At 42.1% G+C, this 20,808-nt stretch overlaps 2 protein-coding genes across 2 annotated transcripts in view; one reads left to right on the top strand and one right to left on the bottom strand.

Moving 5' to 3' along the window:
- Positions 1-9,128, top strand: part of ARG2 (arginase 2) — a 21,354-nt gene extending 12,226 nt beyond the window's left edge. Inside the window, exons 3-8 of the mRNA XM_041460138.1 lie at positions 1,634-1,811; positions 2,620-2,779; positions 6,193-6,287; positions 6,417-6,521; positions 7,773-7,909; positions 8,805-9,128. Coding sequence (XP_041316072.1) covers positions 1,634-1,811; positions 2,620-2,779; positions 6,193-6,287; positions 6,417-6,521; positions 7,773-7,909; positions 8,805-9,010 — 881 coding nt within the window. The 3' untranslated portion in view covers positions 9,011-9,128. The remainder of the gene's footprint in view (positions 1-1,633; positions 1,812-2,619; positions 2,780-6,192; positions 6,288-6,416; positions 6,522-7,772; positions 7,910-8,804) is intronic.
- Positions 9,123-20,808, bottom strand: VTI1B (vesicle transport through interaction with t-SNAREs 1B). Its single transcript, XM_041460140.1, has 6 exons — positions 20,280-20,808; positions 15,821-15,879; positions 14,025-14,216; positions 12,516-12,689; positions 10,516-10,577; positions 9,123-9,498 (listed from the first exon to the last, which is right to left on the bottom strand). The coding sequence occupies exons 1-6, from the start codon at positions 20,635-20,637 to the stop codon at positions 9,402-9,404; spliced, it is 942 nt and encodes a 313-aa protein (XP_041316074.1). The 5' UTR covers positions 20,638-20,808; the 3' UTR covers positions 9,123-9,401.

The raw sequence follows: 20,808 nt of genomic DNA, 5'->3' as shown, positions 1-20,808 counted from the left end.
CATGCTCAAGTACTTTCATCAAACTTTGAAATACTGAAATGTGTAGCAGTGTGCATATGTGGGAGAAGTAGCCTTGCAGGATGACACAAATAAAAAAACCAACTTGTAACATTTACTGAACATCTTGGAACTTGCTTTTTTCTGCTTCTGCACAGCAGTAGAATAAACAGAGGGTAGAAAATACAGTGGTCACAGAGATCAGATAGCACATTCACATCTGAACAAAATGGGCTCAAAATTCCAGAGCCTTCATCCTGTTGCTTAATTAGGTATTGTTTGTGGGAGGAAAAAAAAGCAGTTGGGTACCTGTGTTGCTTTCTGAAAAGCTGGGAGTGGTATGTCATGGTCCTGCTCACTGCTTTAAGTCACTGCAGAGAATGTGTTTTCTTGGAGTTGCTAGGACATCTATTCAATCCTTCCTTGAACAGCTGTGCTCAGCTGACACGTTCATTTGCAAATACCCCAATATCTGCCCACCTCTGTCCCTGCTATAAAATGTATGCTTGCCTATTTCCCAGCACCAGATCTGCACAAGTGACTCAATACATTTCCTTCCTTCATTTCACCAGTCAGAATTCCTTTTAAAATATAAAGAAGTCATGTACTTCTCAACTAAGCTTTTATGCAATCTCTACCAAGCAAATTCACAGAGCCACCTTCCTAGACATTAGACTTATTGGAAATGAAGCAGGAACCCAAAGCCCCAAGCCTGTTTCTTCATGTTGACTTGCCTTAAATTATTCAAATTGCCCCATTAAGCACAGGATGGCTAAAGGCCAAATGTCACTCTCTGGCCTGGATGCTTTGAACTGCAAACAGACTAGTGATTCTGAGGAGTAAAGGGGACAGGCATGACTGGTATTCAGGGTGGTCTTATTAAGCCACTGTTGGTGTAGCTGTAAATACCTTGGGGCCTCTGCTGCCCTCATCAGAGCCTGCAGTGAGAGGCCTGACTCAAACTGAGAGTCTCTGGGAGGGAAGGCTGAGTTTTACACCCAGAATGTTCTCAGGTTCAACAGCCAATCAGGCTGTAACTGACAATGAAAGGATCTCAAAGAGCTTTGGGATCAAACTCCCAGAATTAATGCCTTCTAGAATATCTTGTGTTGAGAAAATGGACAGGTTCTCCTAATAATCCTTCAATGGAGTTGCCTGGAAGTACTATAAGAAAATAGTATTATTTGTTACTTGGCGCTTTTTTTTTGGGGACCTTGAAAATGTAAAATAACTGTAGCTGTAGTTAGTGAAATGTGTCATCCTCAGAATCTTTAAGCAATTGAGCTTGTTTGAGGCTGTATACAATCTGTCTAAATGGGAAGGAAGATGGCAATGCAGACTATAATTTTTCATGTTAGAATTTATAATGAATTTTTTTTTTTTTTAAATCCAAACTTTTTCTAAGTGACTTTTTATGATTGGCATAGCTCATTGCTAAATTAAAGCTGTCTTAAGCTGATAATGTTGTCTTAAACTTTCTAATTTGTAGTGCTGTGACAGTTGCGTCCCCTGCAAATAGGCAAACGGATCCATTCCTTTTCCACTGTTCCTTTCATACTTGCCCAATTGATTTTGAGCATTTCCCTGGGAAGGTATTTAAATAAGTTACTCTTTCCTTTTGTTGCTGTGTTCCCAGGATGCCAAGTGCACGACTTTGGAGATTTGAATTTCACTCAAGTTCCCAACGATGAACTGTACAACAACCTGGTTTTATACCCGCGGTCGGTGGGCTTGGCCAGCCAGATGCTGGCTGATGCAGTGAGCAGAGCAGTAGCTGCTGGACACAGATGTGTGACTTTAGGAGGTGATCACAGGTGAGCTGACTTAAAAACATTAGTGGTTCATGCTGCAGGTCAACACTTGGAGTGCAAGAATTTAATTTAAAAAGCAAGGGGACTTGGGGAACAGCTCAGGGGTCATTTCTTGGCAATACCTTAGGGATGGGCTTTTAGGGTGGAAGACAGAAGACAGCTACAAGAACCTGACCTTCTCAGACAGTACTGCTGAGTTCCAGGTTGGTCTGTGATCAGTTGTGTAGACACGCAACTGAGGTTTTCCTCTTTGGGAAAGTTTGTGTCATCAGGTTCCTTCCGAGGAACTGCTCAGTTTCTTTATTGCTAAATGTTTAGTGACGTGTCTCTTTTACCCATTATGACTTAGGATAGGTTTGTAATGCCTGCACACAAACAATTTTGCAATAGCTCTTACGACATGAATCTTTTTCCTCTTTTTCACTAGCCTTTGGTCTGAGAATTGGTTGAAGATGGCAGAGCATGTAAGAAGGAATTGTGGGGGAAGGTGTCACGAGTAGAATAAATAAAAAGCTAGATTTTCTGGAGCATTTGGACCTAGAGCAGGTGAAGATTAAGTGTGTGGGAAGGGTGACAGCAGGGACAGCAGAGAGCTGTGGCTTATCTGTTACTATAGCCCTGTAGTTACTTGGCCTCCTGGAATCACAGCAGTGCATGCCATGCAGTTTGTATGGGTGCTCTCTTTATTGTCACAGATGTCTGATGTGTGGAAATGTAACGACAGGGCTGACTGAAGCTCAGAGACTCCCCTTTGTCCTTGTAGTTATTCTGAAGGAGAAATGGTGACTAAAGACTGTTACTGTACTTCCAGCTTGGCACTTGGTTCTGTCAGTGGCCACGCACGGCAGTGCCCACACCTCGGGGTGGTCTGGGTGGATGCACACGCTGATATCAACACGCCTCTCACAACTCAGTCTGGAAGCCTCCATGGACAGCCTGTCTCATTTCTCCTAAGGGAGCTTCAAGATAAAGTGAGTATCCTGATTGTAGTTATCCTACATGACAACCTCAGAGCATTGCACCATTGCTGATGTGAGGTTCTTTCTTACCTGCTGCAAATGCAGATCTTTTCTATCAGAGTACAAGGAAAAATATGTATTGCTGTGTACACAGGTGCCACAAACACGTGTAAACCCAGATACAGACATGCTTAGACACACCAGTGAGAAAAAGCTTTTCTTTCTGTTTGCACCCTTGTGGGCTGCACAGCGAGCTGCACACAGCAGCTGACTGTGGTGCTGCTCCTGAGTCATTGAGCAACGTTGTTGCTGAGGCTGGGCAATGGCAGCACTGCTGCCAGCTGAGCAGGAACCTCCCCTGAGCCCAGCCTGTGAGAGCCCAGCTGAGCTCACCTCCAGAACAGCTGGTTCCTGCATACCTCACATGCTGCTTCTGCTTAGTTTGGCTCTTCCATGTTTTGACAACCTTGGGGCTTGACAGGGGCTGTTCCTCTATGATCTCTCCTAACTGGCTGCTCTGGTGTTGGCTCCACTGTAAATATTACAAATCAAAACAGCTGGAACTGCTTGCAGTGAGCTTTTAAAGAGAGAGAGCTGTTTCCTGGGGCACGTGGAATGTGCGTGGCCCGTTTTTGCTGCTGTCAAGATGCTGAACAGTAGGCTGACCTAAGGCCGAGGTACCTGCCTGGCTTGGCTGTGGGCTGTGTCAGGGACTGCAGCACCTGTGCAGTGAACAGCCGAGACCTCTGCAGCAGAACTTTGATACAACAATCTGCTTCTGCTGAAGCTTAGGCTGGAGAGTGAGAGCAGGATCAGCAATTGCATCTTGAGAATGGATGCTGGAGCTGCAGAAAACCTGACTGCATTACTTTGGCATTCTGCATTGCTAGTGTTTGCTCCTAATTTTCTCGTTTCTCTTGACAAATTGGGGGTGCTGTGTTGCTGGAAGTATATCCTTTCCAAGCAAGAATAAGCATGTTTAAATCTGTATGGCTACTGAAGATAGCAATGCGTCAGTTCAGGACAACACTGCAGTCCTCTCATAAAGCTCTTCTGCTTTTTCTCCTGCAAATTCTTTTGAATTATTTGAATTATTTCCGTAAGTCAGTAGAATCATCTGGTGTTTTAGATACTCACTCTTTCTAGTCATTCTGATGTGGTCTCTACAAATAGGTTGGAATTCCCAAAGTAATGCAAAACTAATAGGACTTTTTGGAACACCCCCTGAACATGAAAAGGTGAATATAAAAGGTTACTGTATTTCTACTTTTTTGCCCATAAGTTAAAGGGGGTGATATTTTTTTCCTTTTTGACACCTGTACATACTTTCTCAAGGGAGATAAGTAGAGAAAGAGAAAATTTTGTGAATTTTAGAGCTTACTTAAGGTGAACAGTTTATGGCTTGGGGGAAACAGAACAAAACTAAAAGTTCTGTGATAGCTGAGGAATGAGATATTGGTCTGCTGGGTTCCAGTTCTTGAGCAGCATAGAAAAGCAGTAATTTTTTACACTTATTGGGATTGTTGTATCGTGCTTTTTGTTTTATCAGTGGGTCTATGGTGGGATTTTTTTTGACATGCTAAAAAAATACCTGTAAGCCTTCTGGGGTCAGTGGGGGAGCAGGCCTTTCTTGCGAGCAGCAGTAGTGAAGAAAGAATAAGATTAGGCTATGCTTAGGGGCAAGCTACTCAGGCATGGTGCTGGTTATGGGGTCTTGTCACAAGCCCACCTGAACTCCAGCAGCCCGGATGCCTGTGCAGAAGCAGCTCAGACAAGGCCTGGCTGTGCAGGTGCACAAACAGGCGTGTGCACTCACTCGGGGGGGCTTTCTTACCCTACTGTATTCCTGTTTAGAGGGGGGAAAACTAACATCAGTCCTGCTGGTACCACGAGGCTTCTACAACTATGAATTTTTAAACAGCTCTTCAGCAGTAGCAGAATATGCCTTTGACAGTGGTTTGTCCAGCTAATACCCCTCTGACTCTCAGGAGCAAACCATTATATGTGCAGAAGTGCATATGACTCACCCTCTTACTCTCATCCAGTACAGCAGCTGAGTCAATAATGGGACAAAAAAAATCATCATCCTCCTTTCCTGACTGCTTCAGGACTCCTGGAATCATCCAAGCTCACAAACTGCTATTAACACCTTCCCATGAAAATGCCTGCACCTCTGGCTTTACTATCAACAACTCTTTTCCCATTGTAACAAAGCAAAGACCCTGTCAAAGGCAGTTAATACATTCAATTTTATTTATTTACAAACAAAGAGGTGTAATTGAAATTGCAGTATTAAATCTACTTAATAATTGCAGTATTAAATCATTAATACTAGAGAGTATCTGACAATGTTACCATTACTATGCTCAGTTTATGATCTGGTGATGATGAATTTTGCATAATTAATTTTTGAAACCTGAATTTATTTTTCCTAGTGATCTCCAATTCATTTATCCCTCTTCTGAATTTATGACTGGAGAAGTTTCAGGTCATTGTCTTAGAGTAGCAAATACTTTATAATCTGTGCTAATTTAACCCAATGTAATTAAATATAGCTATGGGTGTGTTCATCTTTAAAAACATCCAGTATTGTAATTAGAATAATTAGTAATTGAGAAGTCTAAGAGGGAAACAAAACCTTCTAGCTGCTTGACAGATGTGTTGGCTGTAGCCATTTTCAGAGCTAGGAGAAGAAGAGAAATTTAACTTAATTTAAATCACTCTTAAAATTAGGAGGTATTACTAACTGAAAGGTTTTATAATTCCATACCATGACTACTAAATTACCAAAGCTGAAAAATTCAATTCTACATCAAAATCCAGCACAATGTAGCCCGCTATGGAGGTCCAACTTCTTGCCCTGCTTTTCCCCCCTCTTTTTTCTTTTTTTCAACTTCCCACTTTGAATTTTTCCATCTTTAATACTGTTTTTGTAAGTTTGCATGACTTTGGTAGTTCTCCTGAAAAGACACGGCTGCCTTGGTTTTCGTTCTTCCACTTAAGCATAATGTACTGGGTAGGTCACAGAGCATCACCATCAAGTGCCCTGTGTAAGTGATCTACATCTGGGTATCCATTCAGCACTCCTCCTTACACTCACTGATGCAAATTACCTATTGCTTGTGGATTCAGGCTTTTTAGTCCTTCTCCTCTTCAAACTGGAAAATGGAGAAGAGTTAAAAACTTCATCCATTAACATTCAACTCATATAAATAATAAGCTACAGTCATATCACTTTACCTGAGTTGAACATAGGAATGAAGGTAAGGACTGATTACATAAAGCCAAACCCTCAAGAGCAGAAGTTCCTCTATTTAGAGAAAGAAAGGATGCCATAAATCAATACAAAGTTTTCAGGGAGGCATTGAATAGCATTTTGTGAAGTATGTCATTTAACTGACCTAATACCAAACCTTTGCCTGCAGGTACCACAGCTTCCTGGCTTTTCCTGGCTAAAGCCCTGCCTTTCAGCATCTGATATTGTGTACATTGGTTTGAGGGATTTGGATCCTGCTGAATAGTAAGTTCATTTAGATTAAACTATTTTTGTAAAGGCTGAAATAATAAGCTTGACATCACACCCGTAAGAGTTGCTAGATTTCATCTTAGACCAATAATGATTGTTTAATTTAAAAAATTATTTTCACAGCTATATTTTGAAAAACTTTGACATCCAGTATTTTTCCATGAGGGATATCGATCGCCTTGGAATACAGAAAGTTATGGAAAGAACCTTTGAACGACTGATGGGCAGGTAACGACTATTATCTGATTTAAACTGCTCTTGTTGAACATCTGCTTTCCTGAAAGTTATTAAGTGAAGGTCACTTGATGTAAGGCGGCCGTACAGAACTGTGACAGAGTCCAGTACATAGGGAAGTCTCAGCACTGGAGCCATTTCACAGTGTTTGCAGATGACTGAGACAGGTTACAGCTCACTACAGCTGTGGCTCTGTTTTATACTGCTTGGTTCTGTTAAGTAATTCTGCATTTTCTGCAGCTTGATAAGATGTTCGAATCAACTCAGAGCGCAGGATACACATTATACTTTTAAAAATACATACAGCAAGTTTGACAGTAACTTGAAATGAGCTGTTGGTATGGGAAGTGGAAGCATTCGATGGCTTCCTCCTTGGACTGCTCACACACAATGTCCTGATGGCAGCTGCCAGTGCCAGTGCAGCTGGTGAAGTTCACTTTAACCACTCCCTTACTGCAGTTCACTACTGCCACCTTTGTCACCCTTGTTCAAGTTTAGGGAATGAGGTCAGAGAGGAAATCATGCTAGGAGCTGGGAGAGGGTCACTTAGAAAGGGTAACCTCTCCCACAGGTTAGAACAGGAGCTGCATGCTGCTGTTTTCTAAAGGTATATTCACCCTTCCTAGCTGCAGCTGTGCCAAGTAAAGAAGATGGTAATCCAGATGCTTCTCCTTACTGAGCATCTGCAGTAAGTTGGAAGTATGGAGTCTGCCACTTAAATAATTCATGTGAGTGACAAGTGGGGTCCAGTTTATTAAGCTGTCATCAGCTGGTAGATGATACAGTAAGTAACTAACATTTTAGGTTTGAGATCATCCTTTACTACTTCAGCAGTTAGGCTACATGGCAGGGATTGGACACAGCCTTTAAGTATTGACCTGAAAAATGCTCATCTTGATGAGCTGTCAGTAAATCCTTGAGCTCGGTGCTTCCTCCATCCTAGCTGCCATGCACATCAGTGTTTCAGCCTTCACCCTGGCTTTCTGTACAAAAGGAGAAAAGGCTGGATTGTATCATACACTTCTCTACATCAATCCACTAAGATGACAAATACCAGTTAAGATGGTTTGAACAAAAGTACTTATCTTCAACCAAATCCTCGCTGAGTAGATGCTTTTATAATGTATATGAGACATTGCTCAAGGAGCTTGATGGTACTTTTCTGATTAGCCTAGACAGTAAGAAATGCGCATAGAAAAAAATTTAAGACTCTAAGATTGCTTTTCTTGTTTTATTCTGTCTCAGGAGACAGAGACCAATTCACCTAAGTTTTGACATTGATGCTTTTGATCCCTCACTGGCTCCAGCAACGGGGACTCCTGTTCTAGGTGGATTAACTTACAGAGAAGGAATGTACATCACAGAGGAAATACACAACACAGGTAGGAACTGACCAGCAGTACGGGGCTAAGCAAGGACAGGACAAACTACCCAGGGCTCATACTGGTTATGTTTTTCTGGTATAAATAGGTAGTAAGTGTAGTCAAAGCAAAGGTGCCTGCGAAGTCAATTCAGCCTTCAGTAAGGGAAAAAGAAGTCCTGGGATTGGGCAATTCCCTTGGTGTTGGAAGCATCTTAACCATCAACAACTTCAGCTTAGCAAAAGAACATACACAGTATGTTAACAGCTAATGTCAAAAATGTGTAATACTGTTCCCTAATCCTAAGCACATGAGGAGAGATGTGAAAATGGGCATCTGGAATACAAAAATGGGTGCAAACAATCTTAAATAGTCTGAAGTTCCATTCTAGGATTCAAGATTAACAAATCAAGCTTTCATAAAATATACTGCAGTTTATTCAGTATATGAGGACTTCTCATCTTATTACCATCAAGTTTTTATTTGATATGTTTAAACAATATTATTTGCAGTAAAAGAAGGTTAAAAAAATCCCAAACAGACAATAGTCTATAGATTCATGAACAAGATGGCAAAAGAATACAAAGTGAGACTCTTTTATAACCCCTCATTTTTGGACTGGGAGAAAAAATGTTCCTCTCATAAATGTGTATGGAACATCAAACGTTTTTCCTGAATGCTGAAAGCACAAATGAGTGAGGTAGTGATGATACAAGAAAGAACCAAATTAAAAACACAAATTTGCATCTGAGAACAAACTTCATCCCTTGAGTGCCAATCTTACTTGTCTAAGGGGGTAGAGCAGGTCACAAACCCAAATACCAGACTTGCTACAATGAACAAAAGGCTGTGAACAACAGCGTGCAGAAGACTGTACCCTTTGTCAGAGTAACAGAGCTGCAAATCATTTTCACAGGAATGCTTTCAGCTGTAGACATGGTTGAAGTCAATCCACTGCTCGGAGCTTCTCAAGAGGCAGTGAAAGCAACTGCTCGCCTTGCAGTCGATGTGATAGCAACGTGCTTTGGGCAGACAAGGGAAGGAGCACACATCGCTTTTGATGGACTCCCAACACCCAGCTCTCCAGATGAATCTGACAGTGAAGAGCAAGTGAGGATTTAAGAACCCATGTTGGATCTATTGGACACTACAGAGCTCTGCTGAGGCACTTGAGTGGACAGATTGTCAACACTTGGCAAATACTGTTAACGTCTCAATTTTTAAATAAACTAGCTTTTCCATTGATCAGTGGCTACTTTATTACATAGCAAGATTTATTCATTTAGTTAAGTATATACAAAATGAGACAATAAAATATTTATTACCTTCTTATTAATCTTACCAGTAGTTCAAGCCTGTTTCTTTTTACTCCCATTCTCTGTCTTTCAAGTGTCAGTACAGTTTCAGCTGAATGTGCTGTCTCATGACTCAGTTCAACCCTCAGACAGCCAAAGGGAGCAGATAGCCCATCCTATTCCTCATCAGTGGAAAAGCTCATCTTGGTCATGAAGGTTCATTTCTTGCGAAAGAACTTGAAGTAGACCACACCTCCTAGGATGGCCAGTTCCAGGATGATGATAATTGACAGCAGCAACTTATTTGTGGTTACTCTAGAGTTAAAAAATAAAAACTCAAGTTTGGTTTTATTCTAGCTTGTTTATGAAAGCAGATTCTAGATTCAGATCACCATCTTCCCTTCCCTGTTTCAGCGAGACCAACACTGTGCTTTTCAAAAAGCTCTTAACAAGCAGAACGGGCCAAACTCAATAGTTCACTACTCGTGTTTTCCTGGAAATTCTGCCTGAATCTCCCATTTCAGCAGTAGCAGTTCTGTTCCTCTTCACCTGTCCCACAGAAGGCAGATTATTGCTCTGTATGTGCCTACTCCTTCAGTCAAGCAAAGAGGAAAACAATACCTGAAGTCCTCTGCTAAAAAACCCTCTTTGTGGTGCTTTTACTTGGAAGTGTGTTGCTGAAGGAAAACTAACATCTCAAAATAATAAAGTACTTTTACTACTGAAAAGTAAACAGTTACCACAACTTCCTTTAGCAATGGGTATAAAGGAAAGGTTGTGAGGAGATAAGTAGCTGCTGGGAATACAATCTATGAACTGGGTTTTTAAGGCTAATTAAACAATATAGCTAAAATGCAAATCCACTTAAGAAGCCAAGGTTTTAGCCATCAAAATAGTACATGCTCTGACTCAGAGTGTCTCATGGGCCAGCCTAGGACTGACTAACTGCTCTAGGGCATTGGTATGGGCTAAACAGCCCAATGCTGCAGTGATTTATGGCACAGCTTTTCCCAGCCTGAATGAGTGGCATCTGAAGGCACCATGAGCAAGTCACGGTAACTTGCTTCTGTCCTCACCATGGTTTGGATAGTTAAAGACCCCACATCATCCTGACCAAACATCACACATTCAGTGCTGTTCAGCCTTTTACTCCATTAAGCAATTACCAGCGAGGAAAACACACAAATTAGCATCTGCATGTGGGCACACGTTCTGTTTACACATTTCCTAAAACCTGCCTGCAGTCCCAGCTGACATTCTGTTTTTCCCCAGGATTTCTATTACATCCAGCAGGCACCAATGCCCCATGCTGCTGTCAGCCACACCACTCACCTCCGAGACATGGAGCGTAGAATCTTGCGACTCTTGCTCAAGTTCTCACTTGTATTCACCAACTGAGGAGAGACAGAAGTTACTTGTCAGTTAAACAAGCACACATCAACTCTGGAAAGATGCACACAAAAGCAGCTGGTGTTGAAATGCTGCAATGAATTACAGAACCAAGGATGACCATGTCCTCTCAAAACTGAGACACAACATTGTTTTCCACCCACAACAGCAGCTGGAAGCATTGCCTCTTTTCTAAGGAGAAATAAAGACTTTTCTGTATACTTTCCCTTAAGATACATACAAAGATATGCAATTTGAGACCACTTTCTGCCTCTTTAATTAATATACAAATATCAGAAAAGAAGTATTAACTTCTTTCATTAAGTTTTATTTCTGTTAACACCAGAAGAAAGTCATACTGAGGTGTTCACCCCAGTGCCTATCAAAGTGTTTGAAATGCTGCTCAAGTTCTATCACAGAGAGAACTCTGTTGCACCCAGAGGTCTAAGTGACCCAGTGGGTACAAGCTCTGAGCTGTTAATGGATAATCCATTTCAGCTTTGTATTGTCCAGAAATGAACTGCCCAGCACACCCAGTCAGCTATTAAGAAACATGCAATGACGTGAGGTTATAGACAACTAAAAAAGCTGTTGCTTCACAGACACAATTCATGCTGCATAGCCACTGGTCTCCAGGTAAGATTTCACTATTCCACTTCCAAACATTCTAGGGAAGTGAAGGGTAAGCCAGGTCACTTACATCACAGACACCAGCCTGCACGATTCCTCTGCAGTTTAACATATTGCCCTCAACTGCAAAATTCCTTGTATGTTTCTTTGCACTGAGATGGACAAAGCTGGGAAGAAAACTATTAAGACCACTGGGAGCTTAGTAATTTCCAATCTTCATTATGAAAGAACAAGTAAGAAGAAAGTCTGCTTCCAGTTGGAATGTGTGGTTCACACAATTCCACAATTCATTGCCTAAGAGGCTCACAATAGAAGTCACAGACGTTGTTTAGTGATGAACACAGCAGTGATGGGTTAACAGTTGGACTCAATGATTTTTAAGGCCTTTTCCAACCTAAACAATTCTATGCTTATGTGAGCGATCTGTTGGGAGACTGTGATGCCTGAAGGACTGCAATGTTTTTTATTAGCTAACGGACAAAAACTATACCTACAAATCTTAAGATCAATTTCATATCCTACTTTCTAACCCAAATTTTGGAACACGACAAATCAAATTCTGACTGAAATTACAGAACTACTTAAATGAAAAAGCTACAGGCTTTGTTGCAATGAGTAGAAAGAACTCCCAAAAGCAGGGGTATGCTTTATGTTTTGTCTGAGTGGGCTTATTTGCCAAACTCAGTGTCCCCTGAAGTCATCCACCTAAAAGCTTTGCACTCGGGATCCCTTGCACACACACAGTTTGTTAGTTCAAAAATAAAATTGTCATGTTTGCATATGTGTGCAAACAAGTGAACTAGTTTTTGAAGCTTTCACAGCAGAAGTAGAGCTTGTTGAACCAAAGATGAGGAATAGACAACTTCTCTGACATTTTATCCCTCCCTGCAAATATTGGAAAGCTAGTAATTAAGTAATTAGTGTTCTACTAAATTTAATTTCATTAAAAAACTTGCTAACTGCTTCCAAAATCTTAAATTTAACTAGTAACCTAGTAACAAGGCAACTCCTTAACAATTTTCTAATTTGTAGCTTTTTCAGTAATGCTATTTTTTTCTAGCAAATCTATAGATCTAATATTCCATCTTGCACAGATACAGCAGCAGACATTTGGCCATCATGCTTTGGACCCTTCTACAGTAATTATTTTTCTTTTAAGAGAACATACCGAAATGTGGCAGCCTGAATTTGGTCTGTAGAGATATCCAATTGGATGACTATGCCTAGGAAGGTCCCTGAGAGTAATTACTGGCATACAGTTCCCACTAAGTAACATCAGATTGTTTCAAAGCAATGCCCAGTTTCCTGCGTACCCTGCTCTTGGTGCGCTCCAGCTGCTCCCGCTGCTCCCCGAGCTCCTCGATGATATCCGTGCCAATCTGGTCGGTTTCAGCAGCGATTCGGTGCGAGCGCTCGATGCTCTCGCTGGCTCGGTTCAGACTGTCTGTGCCCTGGAGAAGCAGCACCCTCTGTGACTGCAGGTTAGTCTGAAAAATAATGGATGCTTAACTATTAAGCACAAAGACAGAAGTATTAGGCTTGTGACACTAAAAAGTTAGAATGTGACTCCACAGGCCATCCATCTGTATTAGCTGTACATACTTCTTATGTTAACTGATGCAACCCAGTTAATTTCTGCTGAGCCTTGTTCACCTTGTAAGATTATGACCAAATCTAAAAAGGATACAGCACTGAAGAGTTAAAACAGTTCCAAAAAACTGTCTTTGTAGCAATTTACTTTTCCATCAAAGAACATTACATGAAAATATTACCTTTCTTTTCCAGATGCTAACCTTTACTTCCATTCACATCTAAAGTCAGCCTTATTTTTGACTTCATAGCTGGTTGCCAGGGAAATCTTTAAGAGTTTACAGTCAAAAGGATTAGGAACAAACAACACTAACAGATGGACTGCTAAGTAACAAAGATCCTCTTTTCATGCCAGTAGCCTGGGCTAGAGGATAAGGAATGTTTGCTGACCTTGGGGTCAGAAGGTAGCTCAAAATAAAGTGTTTTCTTAAGCTTCAGAAAGTCTAATCTATCACCCTGCTCTCAGGTTTTAGAGTAATCAGTCAAGAGGAATGAAATGCAAAAATTTCCCAACCTACAGAAGAAGGAAATACTAAGCAAAAAACCCCCCTCAAAACTGGCCTCATCTAAGGCAGAAAAATGAAAAGCCCACCTCCATGAACTTTCTGTACAGATGACAGCACTTTGAAGACAATAAGGAGATTCAGTCTCACTAGCTCAGATATGTCTAAGCCTATCTGGTAAACAAGAAATTGGTGTACTTTTTGCATTGTAGCAGCAAAACCATGGTGAAAAAAGTGCTAGAGGAAAAATCCTTATATTTTCTTGAAATTATTTACACTACGATTGCTTAAAAGATAATTCTACCAAAGAACCTACACAATGCATGATTCACACTTTACTAGTTTTGGAGATTAGAACTAGGTGAGTTAACCTTTTTTTCATTAAGTAGCATCACTTCTGTGTTTTCCCTTCTGTAGGAAGGGAAACCTGTGGAATGATTAAACAAAGAGTTTCGGTACAGAATGTTGCGCAAATTACTAACCACATGGCTTTCAAGGAGTTCCATTTTGATTACATTCCTATCTTTCTTTTAGAACAGAAAAGCTCTCCTCTGAGTTCCAGGTGTTCTTTCTCCTCTCTAAGATATTCAAGTTACATGCAGAGAGATATACAAGGAGTTATAAAAGCATAGAGATGGATTAAAGTAGAAACACTGTAAACAACGCATCTGCGATACTGCTTTTGCACAATCACAGCACAGTTAAATAAAGTTGACATCTAATCCTTACACTCTGTTCATTTTCTGTGGCAAAGATTCCATATTTTGTATCGCCTTGGTTTCCACGGCCCAACCCCAAATCTGTGCTTCTCATCTCCCTCTGGAACATGGACAGGTCTCTCCTGTAGGCTCGGATTTTGCTCATCATTTGGTTGCGGAAAGGCACAGGAGCGTACTTCAGCTCTTCCTCCATTTCCCGCAGCTTTAACAAAAGAAAGCATGTTTATTCCTTAAAGCACCAAATCTATTCTTAGCAGCAGCCATACTCAAAACTCAGCACCAGATGAAGGGATTACACATGTTTATGGTGGATGGGCTGAGGGGGACAACCCTAAACCCCACACCCCATCTAGTATGGAGTACACCACACTACCCAATGCTGTTCAGCCCATGTGCATTTTCAGATACAGAACACTGCAGTAAAAAAAAAAAAAAAATTTTTTCCATAATGTATAACTCTAAATTTCAAAATTTGCAATTCTCACTTTCTTATAGTTTAAGCATTTATAGGATGGGTATCAGCTTTCTATTACATCTGTGCAACAGAGACAGAATCATAGGATGGTTTGGTTTGGAAGAGACCTTGAAGACCACCTCGTTCCAACACCCCTGCCATGGGTAAGGACACCTTCCACTAGACCAGGTTGAATAATGTCCTTGAATACTTCCAGGGATGCGGCATCCAGGGACATCATCCTGATGCCAGGGTGGGGCATCACCTTGGACTTCACCTGACTGTTATGACTTTTTTACATGCCATGAACAGTGGCTTAGCAACTACCTCAGCCAATTCCCTCAGGACTCTGGGATGCATCTCATCAGGTCCCATAGATGTATGTATGTTCAGGTTTCTCATGTGGTCATGAACCTGGTCATCCCCTAAAGGAAGGAATTTGCTCCCATGGTCCTGGCATGGCAGTCCACTAACCAAAGAGATTAGGAAAAGAGGCTACTACTGAAGATTGAGGTAAACAAGATGTTGAGTACCTCAGCCATCTCCTCATTCAGATCTATTGCATGGATAGGCACAGCACTAAATTCATGCTCTGAACATCCAGGCTTGGCAACTGGAGTTACAATCTGAGATTCTGGATGCGTGAATTTTCACATCAACTTCTGGTAACAGCTGTAACAAATTCAAAATGCTTAAAGCTGTATGCTAATATGAGCTCTCACAGTAGGAGCTCCACATCCCATACATCACCTAGTGGTACCAGTCAATAACCCCCAGTAAGTAAGGGGAATAAAGCACCATGTTCAGCTGTGACCAAAGAACAGCCTAACAAACTGCACACTGAAATATGAAAAGAAAGCTTAATCTATAATGTCTTGTTTCAAAAGACAAGTCACATGGCTTTTTTGGTGCTGTTCCATATCACGTGCTGTCCAGCAAGCCTATACACTACTACAGAAAGATCAGACAGGCTAAGACCAACATGAAAAAAGACAGTAGGGCAATAAAAAACCCCAGACAGCAGATTCTCTACATTCCTGCCCTAAAACCTCTAGCAATTTTAATTACACCTCCACCCCTCTACTTTCTTCAACAAAGTGAAGGCAGTTATCAAAACCCAGCATTCAAAAACCCCTGAAAAAATACATAAGAACATGCATCTATATTTATGCATGCATATAAGTATACACAACAGTCTTAACACACACAACTATCAGATCAATCATCAGACAGTAAAAAACTCAAACTCCTGCCTTCCAGAATAGGATCCATAAAAAAGTAACATTTGTAAGTACTGTCCTTTAAGGCAGCAGTCTTCCATCCATCAGGAAGGCTAGAAGCCTCACACTCACCGTCTCGTTGGCTTCACGCTGCTTCTCATCGAATTCTCGAACCAGTTTTTTCTTCTCCTCTGGGAAAGTAAAACCAGTATGTCAGATAAACTATAGAGAAATGACAACAGAACTCCAACTCAATCCATTAAAAACAAGGAAGCTGCCACAGATGGCTGGCTGCAGAGCACCAGGTCAAAATTTATCTCAAATGGGAACAGCTTGTTCTTATGACAACTTTTCACAAGGGAGTGGGGCAAGAGAGTAGAAATTTCTCTTCCAAATTCTGAACACTGCCTCTGGTAGACAAAAGAAATAATTTTCCAAATATTTTTCTGACCTACTGTCCTTCAATGTCTACTGACAGGATTGCATGTTGAAAAACATTTAGTGTGAAATAACAGCAAAGAAGACACATTGGTAAAGAGCTCACAAATGTATTTCTTATTTTTTGGAAACACTTGGCAAGGTTTCTGAAGGCTGAAACTATAATTTGGATTTGAACAGAACATCAGGTCAATCTACATTCTCAAGTGAGTCCTGAGGGTCCTGGCAGATCTGGCACTCTGCATTCCTGTGGTCATAAAGTACCTAAGTACAAAGGATAAGCATTCCAGAGTTCTCTGAGATAAAAGATGTCACCAAGGTATCATCTCAGGTTCACAGACTAAAGGCCAAATGCTTCCCTCTTGTGGAATGACATGAATTGTTGGAATCAGCCAACAACACTAGACATTTTAGGTGTTTGAGACAGCAATTTACCCAGATCTGTGTACCTAGGGCTTTGGAGACCAAAGAATGGGTTTCACTGCTATTACTCTAGTTTTAAACAAAACCTTAATGCATGTATTTTTTATATCATATCATATCATAGCATATCATAGCATATCTAACATCCACCATTGATGAAAGTCTAAATCCGAAACTTTCCTTATCTCAACTGAGCAAAAACACATGTTCTGTAATCTGCAAAAGCACTGAAGATGAACACCAGAGGGCTGTTGTAGAGTGCTGCAAACAAAACCGAACTCTATCAGAAATCTGATAACTATGCGCGTAGCTTAATTCACCTCTCTCAAAAGAGTATGATTATTCAGTCTTAAAAAAAATTCTAGGCAGCAGAAAATGTAGACTGCCCTCTTAGTAAAACTCCTCCAATTTGATTAAAGACGAAATTACACACAACATTATAAAAACATCATCGCAGTAAAAAAATTCACTTGATAATGCCTTTTGGTAAGAACAGTTCTCTGCAAAAGAAGTAGCTTTTACACCACTGAGATCTCAACAGAAGATAGGAAAAAATTTGGTGTGTTCAGAACACTGGTATATAGCTCCTCTCACATATACAACACACCTAAGCTGTAGGCTTTCCTTCTCAGTTCAAACTCAGATTAAGCCCAGAATTTGAACTGTGGAGAACTTAAGACAGAACTAAAACCCATCATCTAAAGAAGTAGCTGTGGTCTCACGTAACACACGGAATTATTACAGACTAAGCTACATCATGGCTGTTAATATATTACACATCAGCTGGTATCAGGAAATGCAATTTCACGTCCCAATTTACTCAGAGGGAAATGCTGACTTAAGAGGTTCTTAAATATACTCTCCTCAACTTCCTCCACGATTTGCCACCATATACATTTGTGCTGATGCCATTGTTTGTGCAGCTGGGTTACAAGTGAAACCGTGGACATGAACTGTGGAAAAACAGCCTTTGGAAGTCAGTAATTTGTTTTGTACAGGTCATTTCACTAATCTGATTCAAGCAGTGCCACTTAAACCCACTTTGCTATTTCAAAGTCATGGAAACCCATCACAAATCTGGAAAAGCAGCATTTCCTTGTGCAGACTAATAAGATGCTGCACTTATAAGCCTGCAGCCAAAGAAATGCCAGCTTCCAAACAGCATAGAATCATGGAATGGTTTAAGAAAGCCAAGCAGCAATAGCATGAGACCTTTCTGATTACAGCCCAACAAGAAATCCAGCAATGTGGCTTGAAAATGTTCTACTGGATCTGGCTGGTATCCAGAAACACCAAAATACACCGAGAGATTCACTTGGTGTCGCTCTGCACTGAACCACAACTCAAAGCACACAGACAGAACTCCAAAATGCTGCAGCAGTGCCTGTGCCAGGGCAGCATTACCCACCAGCTCATCAACTGATTTAACTGATGAGCTGATTTATTTAACTGATTTATTTCCAATCAGTTACAAAGTGATTCAGCTGGAAAGTACAGCTAACTGAATTCATGTAGAGGAAGAGACATCATTTGAAACTTATCCAGATTGCTTCCCCTTTGTCATCTTGTTTATATAGAGTGAAAGAGCATTTCCAAACCTCTTCCCCTCATAGATGTCCCAAGGACGACAGGTTCTGTGTTGCTTTTGGAGCATGCGAATTGTCTTAAAAGAGTATTCCAAGGTCTCTTTTATCACCTCCTGAATATTTCAAGATCAGATGACTTGAAAAATAAATACACACTTCCCTCCTCCTAAGTACAAGAAGCAAATGAAGAACATTAGGAGAGTAGAATGACTCTACCAAATAGACAAAATACTAAATATTAAACTCTCTTAGAAATACTTCCAAAAAATAGTGCCAGGATTTTTGCAGAAAAAAAAAAAAAAGAATAGAACAGTTGTATTAAAATTTTTTAGCATGTCTGAAAATTCAACTTGCAATTATTTGCAATCTATTGAAAAAAAATCCCAAGTATTGCAAAAATAGTTGTCTGTAAATACTCCATTTAAGCCCATGGCTCAGAATCCATTGCACATGACTACCACAGTGTCAAGGACACCTGACAAAGTTTTACTTCACCAAGAAACTGATCATTCTCATTTCTATATGAAAATAAGGATTTCTACCAGAAAAAGTATTGCTCCTTTTAAGTTTTTCATCCTTGTTGACCACCAGTGAAATTAAGTCAGGTTTGCAAACTGTCATTTGTGGAGTTCAACACCTTTCTTGTACCAAACTTCCTGGAAATGCTGATGACAAGGACTGTGACCCTGAATTTAACTCATTATTAAACAGAAAGCCAGGTAGGAAACAGGACGTTTAGTGTTTCATGCTCTGTGTTATCCATTGCAGACTGGTATATTCTGAACAAACTGTCTTTATGATTTCACACAAAACTGATCAATTGTGGCAGAATGAACAGTACAGCAGAACGTGGCTGACAGCCCTTGCCCACCACTGGGGTACAAAATCTGAGCTGAACCACAGCAGCTCAGAGCAGCCATGGATTACATTTCTCATGGGAAGGGTTCAATCAGAGGCATTCAATGACACTCGCAAAATTCCCCTTGCCACATCGCTTCCCTTTCTGCTTCTCAGAACACTTCCAAGTATCAAGGACCAAACCAGAAGCACAGATCCTTACAGAGGAATGTTCTGTCAGAGTATTTTATCCTCTGGTGTGGTATAAAGAACACCCATAAAACCAGGTTGTGCTTCTAATACAACCTAATTCTAATAATTCTAGTGTGGCTAGAATGATATGTTTTCTCTATTTTGTGAGTGCACAAACCAGACTTTTAAAACGGTCATTTAAAATGCAAACATTCTCCAACAAATCTACAGAGGCTTCTGGGAAGTTCTGACAATAAAAAGTGCTTCTATTTCTCCCAATGAAGATTTAATTGTGAATCCAACATAGCAAATTAAAAAAAAGGGGGGAACAAGAACCCCAAACCCCCAAATCACAGATTCAATTAGGCTGGAAAAGACCTCTCCACGACAGGAGAGTCAGTCACTGAGTCCAACCTGACCTTGTCAACTAGACCATGGCACTGAGTGCCACATCCAGTCTTTCCTTAAACACCTCCACGGAGGGTCATTCCGCCATCTCCCTGGGCAGCTCATTCCAATGTCTAACCACCCTTTTTGCGAAGAAATTCTTCCTAATGTCCAACGTTAATTTCTCCTGGTGCAGTTTAAGACTGACAGGCTCTTGTCCTGTCCCTGGTTGCCCGGGAGAAGAGGCCGACCCGCACCTGGCTGCCGCCTCCTTTCAGGTGGTTGTGGAGAGCCAGGAGGTCACCCCTGAGCCTCCTGTTCTGCAGTTCAAATAGAAACAGCGTGAAACAGCATCCCAATAACAACTCCTCCTCGGAGACTGATGCTGTGAACCTAGCACGGCACTGCTTGCCAGCGGAGATGAAATTTGCCAGAGCAGAGGAGCTCCAGGGGAGTGAAGCCACCTGCAAAGCTGCAGGACACGGCAGCAGCTGAAAGCAGCACACGGCAGAGCCACCCGCCTCCTCCCAGCAAGCGCCTGCCAGAAGCGACGTCCCCAATCGCTACAACTGCAACCCCCCCACCACACACACACACAAAGTCCTGAAGGGACACAGCCTTCCCAGCTGCTCCTGCCACGGCCCCGCAGCCGCCGGGGCACCTCCGGCCGGAGGGACCGCGGCCCCGCCCGTGCCCCGAGGGACGTCCACTCCCCCTCCCCGCCTCACCGGCCGCGCTGCCCCGCAGCCGCTCGGAGACGCCCCGCAGGTCCCCGTGCAGCCCGCGGAAGATCTCGTGCAGCCGCTCCAGGTGCTCCGAGGACGCGGACCCGCGGCCCGCCATGGCCCCACAGCCCCCGGCCCTGCCCCGCCCGGCGCTTCCGCCGCCGGGGACTGCTCGCGCACGGCCTGCTGGGAGCTGTAGTCCCGGGAATGCGGCCATGCCCGCCCCGCGCGGGGCGCTCGTCCGCCGCCGCCACGGAGCGCCCCGGGCCGGCAGCGCTGGTGCGACCCCGGGGCTCCCCGGTACGGCGTGACCCGCCGCCCCGCGCTGCTCCCAGGCCTGGGCGCCTGCCCACGTGTACATCGCTGCATGCCCCTTGCCAGGGTTAATGACATGAACCTCGGCGGGGAGTTGTAAAAATGTGTTTCAAATGTCACTGCCGAGAGCCGGCGCTGCGCTGTCTCTGCAGACACATCTCGGCTCCTTAATTGAGGAGCGCGTTCCAGAATGTTTCGAGGGACGCAGGTCGCAGTA

This window comes from Pyrgilauda ruficollis, unplaced genomic scaffold, assembly GCF_017590135.1.
Source record: "Pyrgilauda ruficollis isolate IOZ18807 unplaced genomic scaffold, ASM1759013v1 scaffold14, whole genome shotgun sequence".
NCBI lineage: Eukaryota > Metazoa > Chordata > Aves > Passeriformes > Passeridae > Pyrgilauda > Pyrgilauda ruficollis.
The sequence above is the reverse complement of the archived record's forward strand: the minus strand, read 5'-3'. Positions and strand labels throughout refer to the sequence as shown.